This window comes from Mirounga angustirostris, unplaced genomic scaffold (assembly GCF_029215605.1).
Source record: "Mirounga angustirostris isolate CCGP_5_RB_7025 unplaced genomic scaffold, mMirAng1.0.hap1 SCAF_10, whole genome shotgun sequence".
Taxonomy (NCBI): domain Eukaryota; kingdom Metazoa; phylum Chordata; class Mammalia; order Carnivora; family Phocidae; genus Mirounga; species Mirounga angustirostris.
This window is the reverse complement of record NW_026991718.1, coordinates 78,173,969-78,186,122: the sequence shown is the minus strand read 5'-3', so window position 1 is coordinate 78,186,122 and position 12,154 is coordinate 78,173,969. Positions and strand designations below refer to the sequence as shown.

The following is a 12,154-nucleotide window of genomic DNA, read 5'->3' as shown; positions in this document are numbered from 1 at the left end:
AGTTTTTAAAAACTTTAGCAATTGACTTCTATGTTGATGCTGGATAAGAAGTCTGTCCACTCTGCGCATCGACCTGGTATTGCAGTACTTCAGGAATGGTGTACCCCCAATTTAATTAAAAAAAAAAAAAGGTTATTTTAAGTAGTGTATTACAGTTTCAGAAGCATTTATCACTTCCCCAAAGGTCATCAAGCACTGTGGGACTAGATAGGGAGCAAAGCCTGCAAGGGTTTCGTCTAGAAGACACTTTTTATTTACAAGTTTGATAATTTTCTGGCTTATTGATAAAGGGCATTCTCTTCTTAGTGAGCATGGTTAGTCAAGAGGACATGTAAGTCAGAAGGTTGCTTGGAACAGAGAAGATGAGAGTGTATGTATTATTTTTGAGTGTTTTTGTGTCAAGTTGTGGTATCCTGGTGTATTGCCCTCCTTTATTCTAGGGTAAGTCCTATTTGAAGAAGCAAATCAGTCATCTAGAGTGGAGAACTCTTGCCCTGAATATGGTTTGAGAGGTATAGGTGCCTCTTTTTTGAAGCTCCTTACTGGTTAGCAGAAACATAAGCCCTGACTTCATGGTATACTACTTTACAAGAATAGGTTTTTACATTATCCTGATTTCACACTACAAAGGAAGCACTGTAGAACCCCTAAATGACTTACATTTAATTCCACCTGTTGTGTGGTTCTCGTTAGCATAAAAAGTGTGTATCATTAACTAATCTTGTCCGTGTACCATTTTGGGGGGGAAGGAGTGTATCCTATTTCTGTCTATTAAACAACACAGAATTTGTGAATCTTCAGAAAGATGTTTTAAAATAAGAAAAATAGGGGCACCCTGCTGGCTCAGCCAGTAGAGCATGGAACTCTTGATCTTGGGGTTGTGAGTTTGAGCCCTATTTTGGGTGTATAGCTTACTTAAAAATAAAATCTTAAAAAATAATGAAATAAGAGAAATAAAAAAGTAGATGAAATGAAAGATACAGGGTATGGTTTCAAATATAGATATACTGGGGTGCAGTGTACTGAGACATTCCTATTGCTACCTTGCTTTATTTCTTACATGTAAGTTCATTTTCTTTCTTTAACAAGAATTTATTGATTTTCCATTATATGCAAGATTAATGGCTATTTTATATAGTATGTTTTTCATATTTTCATTCTATAATGTTTGAGTATGGTAAAGGAGAGGAGTGTTTCAGAGTACTTCACTGAAATAAGTGAAGTATGAATAATCTTTGATGCTGTGTACATATGAACAGAAGTCTGATAAGCCTACTTATTACTTGCTTCCTGTCACCTGGGTCTCTCTTTTATTGACCTTACAGTTTAGGTTGTTAGGTAGCTCTGCTGCATGCCAGGTTGGTCTGTTACTGTTCTTTGCCGGCATCATAGATGTGGGTCATGTAGTTTTCTTTGTGTCTAGAGTTTGTTTTTGTCTTTTAAGTTTTGTGTGTGTGTGTTTTTAAAGATTTTATTTACTTATTTGAGAGAGAGAGAATGAGAGAGAGAGAGCACATGAGAGGGGGTAGGGTCAGAGGGAGAAGCAGACTCCCCACTGAGCAGGGAGCCCGATGCGGGACTCGATCCCAGGACTCCAGGATCATGACCTGAGCCGAAGGCAGTCGCTTAACCAACTGAGCCACCCAGGCGCCCCTGGAGTTTGTTTTTTTTTTCTCCCTACTCTTTCTGCCTAACATCTTTCCCTTAAGTTCATTTGTAGGGCTAGTTAGTGTTTCCTTAATTGGTACTTATTTCTTTTTAGATTGTAAAAGTTTAGAACTCATACAAAAATGTCTAATTTCTATAAAATAAAAAAAAGATAAAAAAAATAAAATGTCTAATTTCATTTATCTCAGAATTGCCTAGTAAGATATGGTGCTTTATACCCAGTAATCTTCCATTAGCTTTGATCTATAGGTAGTTCAGTGTGGTGTCCCCTATACACATGTCTGAATTATTTCTTAGATGCCATAATTACCTATGCTATGAGAAGTAATCTACAGTTGTCTACTGAACTACCTAGCATCTATTGTCTGACAAAAGAAAGTTATACAACTGATGTCATACAGCAGTGACAGGGCTGATAAATTGCCATTCCCAATATTCAGCAAACACCAGATTTGCAGTTAGGTTTTTACCCCAGTCCACTGTCATAGGCCATTTTAGTCTATACATGGATTATTTAAATGAATTTGATAGTACAAGTTGCCTTACGTCTTTTCTGGAATAAGTAAAGGAGGTCTGCACAAATAAATCTAGAGCATCAAGACTGTTACATAATCAAATGTTTAAAATTTGTTGCTAAGGTATATGGATATAGAATTAATTTTTATGTTTGATTTCTGAAAATAGTTCTTCAGTGTGTCTTGTATAGAGTACAAAAGGGAACTGTGAAAGGATTTTAATCTAAAATGGAATAAGAGGATAAGAAATGGGGAATCTTAGGCATATGCCCTCAGAGGAACGAACTTAAAAATTGAGGGGCTGATTTCCTGTAAATGCCTGATGTACAAAAGATGGAGACTTCTCTCCTGACCAATGAATATCTGCCAGGAATCTCTCTCCATTCTCAAGCCAGTGAACTTACTGCTTGGACTCCAGCTGGGCTTCTCCTCTTTGCAATCCTTGCCCATAAATACAGCCCATCCCAAACCCTCAACAGACGTGCCTGTAGCTTTGTACAGAATGCATTTCCTGAATTGAAATTCTGCTGTTCTCAAACAAATTCAGTTTCTGGTAAAATGAGCTTTCCTCAGTTTTCCTCTTTATTTAGGTTGACAGAAATCTAGTAGTCAACTACCCAAACCTCTTACAATAAAAGACCCAGACAATACAATAATTGAGACCTAGAGAGATGGAGATGTACCAGACATCAGTGAAACCAGTTAGTGGCAGAGCCTGGACTAGAAACAATTCCTCTTACCCTTGCTCTTTTATTCATAATCTTTTGATTCACTTGTGCTGTATATTATGTTACAAACAATGACAGATTGACTGTTATTACTGTACTTTTATTCAGTCAGTATTTAACATTGATTAATACAGATATTTATTGCTTTCCTTGCTGCATTTTTTCCCCTGTATTTTTGACCTTTCAAGATAATTTTTCTTCTACCTGAGGGATATGTTTTAGGATTTCTTTAGTGCAAGTTTGCTGGTGGCATTAGCTTTCTGTTTTTATTTGCCCAAAATACCTTTATTTCATCTTTTTTTAAAAGATTTTAAAAGATTAAGATTTTAAGATTTAAGAGAATGAGAGAGAAAGCACATGAGAGGTGGGGGGTCAGAGGGAGAAGCAGACTCCCTGCTGACTAGGGAGCCTGATACAGGCCTCCATCCCGGGACTCCAGGATCATGACCTGAGCTGAAGGCGTCAGCCCTATTTCATCTTTCTTGACTGAATTTTTCTCTGTGTATAGAATTCTGAGTAAGTTAATTATTTATTTCAGCACTGTTGTCATCTGGCCCTGTTGTTTCTGTTGAAAAGACAGTTGTTTAATTGGTGCTCCTTTGAATTTTTTGAATGGAATCTCTGTTTTTCCCCACCCATGGCAGCTGCTTATTTCCTTGAACACAGTAGGCATAGTTCAGTTTTTAATCTGGTTAAAATCAGTATCTGGAATCTGTGTAGGTCAGTTTATTTTGTTTCTATTGGTTCTCACTCATGGGATCTTACTACTTTGTGTGTCTGGTTATTTTTATTTGTGTGCCAGACTTTGTGTTTTCCAAATGGTTTGCAAAAACATGGGAAGGTTAGGATGTTGTTATCCTCCATAGAAGATTTACATTGCTTCTGCTGGATGCTTTGGAGCACTGAGCAGTCCAGAATCATCTTTTTGTTTTTTTGTTTTTTTAATTATAATTCTAGTATAGTTCACATACAATGTTACATTAGTTTCAGGTGTATAATACAATGATTCAACAATTCAGTACATCACTCAGTGCTCATCATGATAAGTGTACTCTTTAATCCCCTTCACTTATTTCACCCATCTCTCCACCCCCCCCCCCTCTAGTAACTAGTAACCATCAGTTTGTTCTCAGAGTCTGTTTTTTGGCTTGTCTCTTTCTCTTTGTTTTGTTTTAAATTCCACATATGAATGAAATCATATGGTATTTGTCTTTCTCTGACCAGCTCTGGGCTCTCTTTTCTGTTCCATTGATGTTTGTGTCTGTTTTTGTGTCAGTACCATACTATTATGATTACTGCAGCTTTGTAGTGTATCTCAAAATCTGGAATTGTGATATACCTCCAGTTTTGTTTTTCTTTTTCAAGATTGCTTTGGCTATTTGGGGTCTTTTGTGGGTCTATGCAGATTTTAGAGTTATTTGTTCTAGTTCTGTGAAATACGCTGTTGGTATTTTAATACAGATTGTATTAAATCTGTAGATTGCTATAGGTAATATGGATACTCTTGGTTCTCCCATCCATGAGCAAGGTATATCCTTCCATTTGTTTTCTTCTTCAGTTTCTTTCATCCATGTTTTATAGTTTTTAGAGTACAGGTTTTTCCCCTCTTTGGTTAAGCTTATTCCTAGGTACTTTATTTTTTGGTGTAATTGTAAATGGGATTGTTTTATTAATATCTCTTTCTGCTTCATTATTAGTGTATAGAAATGCAACAGATTGCCATGTATTGATTTTGTATTCTGTAACCTTAACAAATTCATTTATCAGTGGAGTCTTTAGGGTTTTCTACGTATAGTATCATGTCATCTGTAAACGATGAAAGTTGCTTCTTTACCAATTTGGATGCCTTTTCTTTCTGTTATCTAATTGTTGTGGCTAGGACTTCCAGTACTATGTTGAATAAAAGTTGTGAGAATGGACATCCTTGTCTTGTTCCTGATCTTAGGGAAAAGGCACTCAGTTTTTCACAATTGAGTATAGTTTTATAAGGTCTTATAAGACATGTATTGTGTTATGTTCTCTCTAAACCTACTTTGTTGAGGGTTTTTTGTCATGAGTGGGTGTTAAACTTAAATGCGTTTTTTGCATCTATTGAAAAGATCATATGAATGTTTTCCCTTTTTTTGTTGATGTGAATATTGAATCACCCTTGCATACCTAGGTAAATCTTGCTTGATCATAATGATTTTTTTAATGTATTATCAGATTCATCTTGGTAATACTTTGTTGAGGATTTTTGCATTTGTGTTCATCAGAGATACTGGCCTGTATGTAGTTCCCTTTTTTTGTAGTGTCTTTATCTGGTTTTGATATCTGGGTAATGCTAGCCTCATAGAATGAATTTGGAAGCATTCCTTCCTCTTCAGGTTTTTGGGATAGTTTGAGAAGAATTGGTATCAATTCTTCTTTAAATGTTTTCTAAAATTCACCTTTGAGGCCATCTGGTCCTGGACTTGTTTGTTGGGAGTTTTTTGATTACTGATTCAATTTCATTGTTAATTGCTCTGTTCAAATTTTCTATTTCTTCCATTGAGTTTTGGGAAGTTATTGTTTCTAGGAATTTACTTCTTGTAGATTGTCTGATTTGTTGGTACATAATTTTTCATAATATTCTCTTATAAACTGGGGTGCCTGGGTGGCTCAGTTGGTTAAGCGTCTGCCTTCAGCTGAGGTCATGATCCCAGGGTCCTGGGATGGAGCCCCACCACGGGCTCCCTGCTTCTCCACCCCGCTCATGCTCTCTTGCATGTGCTCTCACTCTCTCAAATAAATAAATAAAATCTAAAAAATATATGTATTCTCTTATAATCCTTCGTATTTCTGTGGTGGTGTTTGTTGTTTCTCCTCTTTTATTTCTGATTTTGTTGATTCGAATCCTCTCTCTCTCTCTCTTTTTTTTTTTCCTTTTATGCATCCGGCTAAAGGTTTATCAGTTTTGTTGTTTTTTCAAAGAACCAGCTCCTGGTTTCATTGATCTGTTCTATTGTTTTTTTGGTTTCTATTTTGTTTATTTCTGCTCTAGTCGTTATTATTTCCTTCTTTCTACTGTTTTTTCTACCTCCTTCAGGTGTAAGGTTAAGTTCTTGATTTGAGATTTTTCTTCTTGAAGTAGGCCTGTATTGCTATAAACTTCCCTCTTAGAACAGCTTTGATGAATTCCAAAGACTTTAGACCATTGTGTTTTCATTTTCATTTGGCTTTTTGTATTTTTTGATTTCTTCCTTGATTTCTTGGTTGACTCATTCATTGTTTAGTAGCATGTTACTTAACTTCCATATATTTGTGTTCTGTAGTCTAGGATCATCTTAATTTACTTTAAGAGACTGAAATAATCCAAGGTAGGATATGTTTTTGGCAAAACTTGGTCTGTGTACTTCCAGTTTACTTACTGCTAGGATCCTAATCCTAAGTGTGGAGATTTATATTCTTGGAGGACACTTAAATTCTAACTTTTGTTCCCTTACTGTGTTTGTTGAAAAACCTTGCCCAGCCTTTCAGCTACTCTTTTATAATTGCCACGTGTTCTCAGAGGAAAAAACTGTCCCAATCTGGGAAGGAGAGGTGAAGTGGCAGGTTTTCTTTTTCATCTTGTAAATCTTGGCCCAGTAATTTTTCATTATTTTCTGGGCCTTCTATGCCTTTTTTTTTTTTAATGTTTTGTCTAGCTTTCTTCTTCCTAAGCAGGAAGGTTGATCCAAATAACCTAGTTTACTGTTTGTTATGGGATTTTCTCAAAAGCAGAATTTGAATGTATGAAATGAAATTTGTTTCTCATTTCTTTTTCCCTTTTTTCGGTCTTATTATTTGAATCCTCAATCAATATGAGCTTGCTGTACTCGGTAAAATTAGTGGAAATGAAATTACTAATTTCAGTCTCATTCCTTTTCAAAGCTTAAACATTTGTCTGGGATAGCTTTATTACTTTGGAATAGAGAAAGAACCTTTAAAATTTTTTTAAATTTATTATAACTTCGATTCATAGTTTTCTACCCTCATTAAACCACTGTTAATATTTCATATTGGCCTTTTGCAGTAGTTACCCAGTAGATCTTAAATGAATAAGGCTCTTAAGTAATTGATTAGCCAACGGAATTAAACTTTGATAATATATTTTATTCTTTAACTTACTTTCATTTAGCTGATTAATTGTTGCCTTTAATTTTTGTGAGTATGCATCCTTAACATATAATGGCCAGAACTCCCAAACTGTTTACTTGTAAGGGCAGATGTATAGATTCAGAGTTTATATGAGATCAAGAACTGTGTGTTAACACATTTCCCAGATTCCTTTAAGGTAAGGGGAGAAGTCTTGAGTGACTAGACAAAGTGAGCCCCTTGAAAAAAGAAGTATTTAGTAGAGCAAATATGGCAGTTCTGGGACTCATAATGAACACATTGGGTAGCCATGCCCCTACCTTTGTCAGACTGAAAACAACGCCAACTCTTCTCTTCGCCAGCATCCATGTCCCCTAATCTGGGTTAATCACCGTGCCTCCTGTTTGCAGAGCTCTTTGTTCATGCCCCTTGTCTCTCTTTCAGACTTGCATTTTTTAAGAGAATGTCTCTACATATCTTTTAGACCCCTTTTAAGAGTAGACAGTAAAAATTCCTAATATTAATGGCAGCAAGGGAAAAGTATAAATCACATAATATGTCAAATATAGAAGTATTTGAAAGAAAATATCTGCTGATGTGTGTGGCTTAAGTGTCATGTTTTAAGGTGTCATTTAGTGACAAATTCTTATAAACCATATCAAAGCTGATTTGACTTGGATAATGTACAGAGCTTCTCTCGTAGCGTATTAATTGATACTAACTTGTACATAGTTAGTGGAAGAAAAATAACCTAAATAGAGGACATGATAATTTCGTGAAGGATAATGCAGTCATGTCTAAAGATGTAGCCATATGGCTAGAAGAATTTTATAAGGAGTTTCAATTTAATGCCTGCTTTGACTTCTGAACCATTTTATATCTTGCTAGCCACTAAGCCAGCTGACACTTGAGAATAAGCCATTATTTGGTCATTTTGGTGGTTTAATGGGATAGTGGGTCAAGTGCCTTAAGGAGAATGCCAGATTTGATAGTTTATTATAAGTGATAATCCTTCTGCATTATCTCCCCTAGATGTGTTGTTTTAATTGACTTGTTTTAGGGGTTTTTGCATAATAGATGAATTACACTGTGACTGCACTCTTAAGTGTCTAGTATGTAATAGCAAAGACAGAGTTTAAGAGCCATATCAGAGGGCAATTCATGAAGGAAAATGTTTTCTTGGGTTCTGTTAATACTAATTAATGTTAACAAGTAAGTGTGGCCATGTTAATTTGGTGATTCTTTATGCAAATGTATATTAGGTTTGATGCTCAGGAATGCATAAAAGTGTTTGCTATAAAACTAAATTTATAGTAGTTATAATTTAAACCTGATACTTACCTACAGGTGTTTTAGGTACAAATTTCACTTAGAAGCAGGAGAATATATGCTTTGGAAAGAGTTTTAACTTTCACAAATTGAATATTTGAGTTTATTTTAACTTATTTTTCTTGATTTGAAATAAAATGTCAATTAGTAGTGCATTATGTTATAAAATTCACTTTTTTTTTTTCCCCCTTAATACAGAAGCTCCACCATGAGACGAGGTGGATGGAGGAGGCGAGCTGAAAATGATGGCTGGGAAAAATGGGTGTGTTTTAAAAGAATAAAAATACTTATATTTAATTGTCTAGGTATTTTTCATTCTTCTTGTAGGTTATAGTGTGGTTTAAGGCATTTTTTAAAAGTGTAAATCACTTTAGGTATCAATTCTTCTGAGTTTTCACAACGTATTGAAAGCTTGTTTAAACTTTTTAACATGTGAACTTTATTTTATCTTGAGGAAATAAATGTTCTGGTACACAGGTATTTATTTATGGTAATGGTATTGCAGCAGTGCTAATTAATACTGAAAAACAGGAAAACATGCTATACTGTAGTAGGGGATTGATCAGATAAATTGCCTCTATGTAGTGGAACACCATTCAACCGTTATTTATCTTTACATTTCTCTTTCTCTCTCTCTTTCTTTCTTTCTTTCAAGGGAGAGAGTGGGGAGAGGGGCAGAGAGAGAGGGAGGGAGTCTTAAGCAGGCTCCATGCCTAGCATGGAGCCTAATGTGGGGCTTGATCTCACAACCCTGAGATCATGACCTGAGCCAAAATCAAGAGTTGGACGCTTAACCAACTGAGCCACCCAGGTGCCCCTTACCTTTATATTTAACTTGGCAAGATGGCCTTGACTAAAATGTTGTGTTATAAAGGACTATTATATATGATCTTATTTTTCTAAAACCTCTATATTCTGAGACATAGTAATAAACTTTGAAAATAAGATCCCAAAATGTTAACAGTGAATGGAATCCTACCTCATTTAAGTTTTCTTCATATTTTCCTATATTTTTTGAAAAAAAAATTTTTTTCCCACAATGAACATGTAATATCTGAATAATCAATGAAGTAGTTTCCATTTTGGAAGAAGTATGTGTACCACTTCTAGATATCTGTGGCTGTATTTTAAAGATCTAATGGATAGCTCTTTTTAGTAAAGTAAAATCAATAAAGAGTTAATTGGTAATTCAAATAATTAAGCTTAATTTTGTCAGTGTTTAGGAAAAGTGTAGCTGAATTCATATATTTATGTAGGTCTTTAGTAAAAATAATGTTGTTATATTCTTTCTGAAGTACATGTTCTCTAATAAAAATTATTACTGCTATCAAGTAGATTGATTAGATCCAGAATTTGGTCCCTGAATCTTCTATTATAGTAGCTACATGTATGGAGGGCTATACTGGTTTGTTGAACTGTTTCATTTTACTTTAAGTTGCTAACTTTAAGCTTCCGGTATTCAGAAGAAGTGGAAGCCAGTGAAAAATATACTCTTACTGACCACATGTCAAATTTTTAATTGGTTTAAACTTCATTGTAACTTCTTGATTTTGTAGGTAAGAACAATATTTTGTGGCATTAAACATTATTCTTGACCAACCTTTCTCCTCTTTTAAAGTAATTTATAAGAATGTGATAAAACAGTTAAAAATTGAATTGACAAAGGGAAAAGTCTTCCTTGACCTGTTTTATTGTCTTGCCTTATGGTTAATGTTTGTAATTATACCTTATGTTATTATACCTTGGTCACTAGCATAGAATACGGTTTGTTTATTTATTTATTTATTTTAATGTAAATTTCCTTAAAGAGGGTGAAGAAAATATAACTTTTGTGATTGGTTTACCTTTTTTTAAATTCTAGGGTGGGTATATGGCTGCCAAGGTCCAGAAATTGGAGGAACAGTTTCGATCAGATGCTACTATACAGAAGGATGGAACTTCATCTACGATTTTTAGTGGAGTTGCCATTTACGTTAATGGATATACAGGTTGAGTCCTTTTTACTTTTTAGGTACCCTCTTTTGGCATGTACTTTTATTAGGATTGAGAGTGATTTGTTTTAAATTCTGTTTTTATTTATCTTCTATATAAAAATGATAAAATCCTCTACTTAGAGTCTTTTACTTTTCCTTTTTGTCCCACCTATACTTGCCATTGTGTTTTTCATAATTTTTATCGAAGTACATAATTTTATTTTATTTTATTTTTTAAATTTATTTTTTTAAAGATTTTTTTATTTATTTGATAGAGACACAGTGAGAGAGGGAACACAAGCAGGGGGGAGTGGGAGAGGGAGAAGCACTTCCCACTGAGCAGGGAGCGCGATATGGGGCTCGAACCCAGGACGCTGGGATCATGACCTGAGCTGAAGGCAGATGCTTAACAACTGAGCCACCCAGGCGCCCCGAAGTACATAGTTTTAAAAAGCCAAATGAGATTTAAAATGGAAAACAGTAGTCTTCTTTCGTAACCATGTGACGGGAAGCTCATCACACATGTATGGGGCATGTACACTATGAGCTTCATTATAGTGGGAACTGGTAGGGCCATTTCATTGGTGAATTTCCAACTGTAATTATGCATAGGTCCTTTTGAGCTGATGGGAGAGGAGAGTTGTGTGTGTTAGATTTCCCAGAATCTTACTTAGAGAAGATATAAACCTAACTGCTGGCATTTTGGTTGCCATGGGGGAAGGATGGGGCCACAATTCTCACAGTTTAGAAAACAGAATTTCATTTCATCTTCCTCTTCTTTTTTTTCATCCCCTACTTCCACTTCTCCCCTCTCGTATGCCTGTCGTCATTGAGTCCAGTCACTGGAAGGGACAGGATAATCTTTCTTTTTTGTGAGTGGAAATGGAGATCTGGACTTCTAATTTGTCTCTCAGACAGAATTTCAACCATAACTTCTTGTTTTATGATCTGTTCACAGGCCACTTTTGAAGGTGCCCAGTGCCTCTTTTTCTTGGCACTGAGTTTCTCTTGCTTTCACTGGCACCAAGCAGACTCTTCTGTGCTTCCACATAGCCAGCTTAGATTTTATCTTTCTCTGATCTGTAAAGTTATCATTAGTCTGTTGGCTATCAGCTTTTATTACTAAAGTTTTCATTCTCTTGAGAATTCTTCTCCTCTTAAGATCATTTTGTGTATTTTTTTAAAGTGAATGGCTGTAAATATTTGTGTCATTCTGTGATATTTATCCCTCTCTGCTTCTCAGCTGGCTGTTACTTGCTTTTCTTTGAGGTCTCTTTATATGTCACTTCCCCTAACTTGTCTGATTGTCTTCCTACTGGTGTAGGTGACTTCTCATGCTCCTGTGGGGCTGTGACTCCTTAGTATCTTACCATTTATTGGATCTTATTGTAGTTGCCTGTTTACTGGATAAGAGCAAGAGTTACATTTTCACATTTTCATTACTGTTGTACTGTGTCTCTACAGTGACTGGGCATTAACCACTCAGGAAATATTTATTGAATTAAAATTAAGTTTTAATTAACGGATACATTTTCCTGGTTGAGTTTTATCGGGCATTGTTGACAATGAATTTAGTCTAAGAATGTTATCTCAAAATGAATGCTGATGCAGCTTTGGGAAAGTTCATAACATGCAACTTTTCTACTTAGATATCCTGGAACATTCAAGCTCCACAGACTTTTTTGAGATGCATTATAAAGATTATGTGTTAAAAAGAAAGAAACATTGCTTGTTGCATTAGTCAGTAGTAGAAGTCCCCAGTTCATGAGGGCACCCTTATTTATATAAGAAGAAAGAGATTCTTTGTGTGAGGGAGGAAAAAAAAATACTATAGTGATCACTACCA

At 35.3% G+C, this 12,154-nt stretch overlaps 1 protein-coding gene across 6 annotated transcripts in view; it reads left to right on the top strand.

Moving 5' to 3' along the window:
• The window catches only part of REV1 (REV1 DNA directed polymerase), a 101,318-nt gene that overhangs the window by 20,530 nt on the left and 68,634 nt on the right, over window positions 1–12,154 (top strand). For 3 of the 6 annotated variants that reach the window (XM_064572602.1, XM_064572601.1, XM_064572603.1), the window contains exons 2-3: window positions 8,534–8,597; window positions 10,197–10,323. The exons of 1 other annotated variant lie outside the window; for it this stretch is intronic. In XM_064572602.1, the coding sequence (XP_064428672.1) occupies window positions 8,544–8,597; window positions 10,197–10,323 (181 nt within the window). In that variant the 5' untranslated portion in view covers window positions 8,534–8,543. Of the gene's footprint in view, window positions 1–8,533; window positions 8,598–10,195; window positions 10,324–12,154 lie in introns of those variants that run through there. 2 more of the 6 variants (XM_064572605.1, XM_064572607.1) reach the window with 2 other exon arrangements.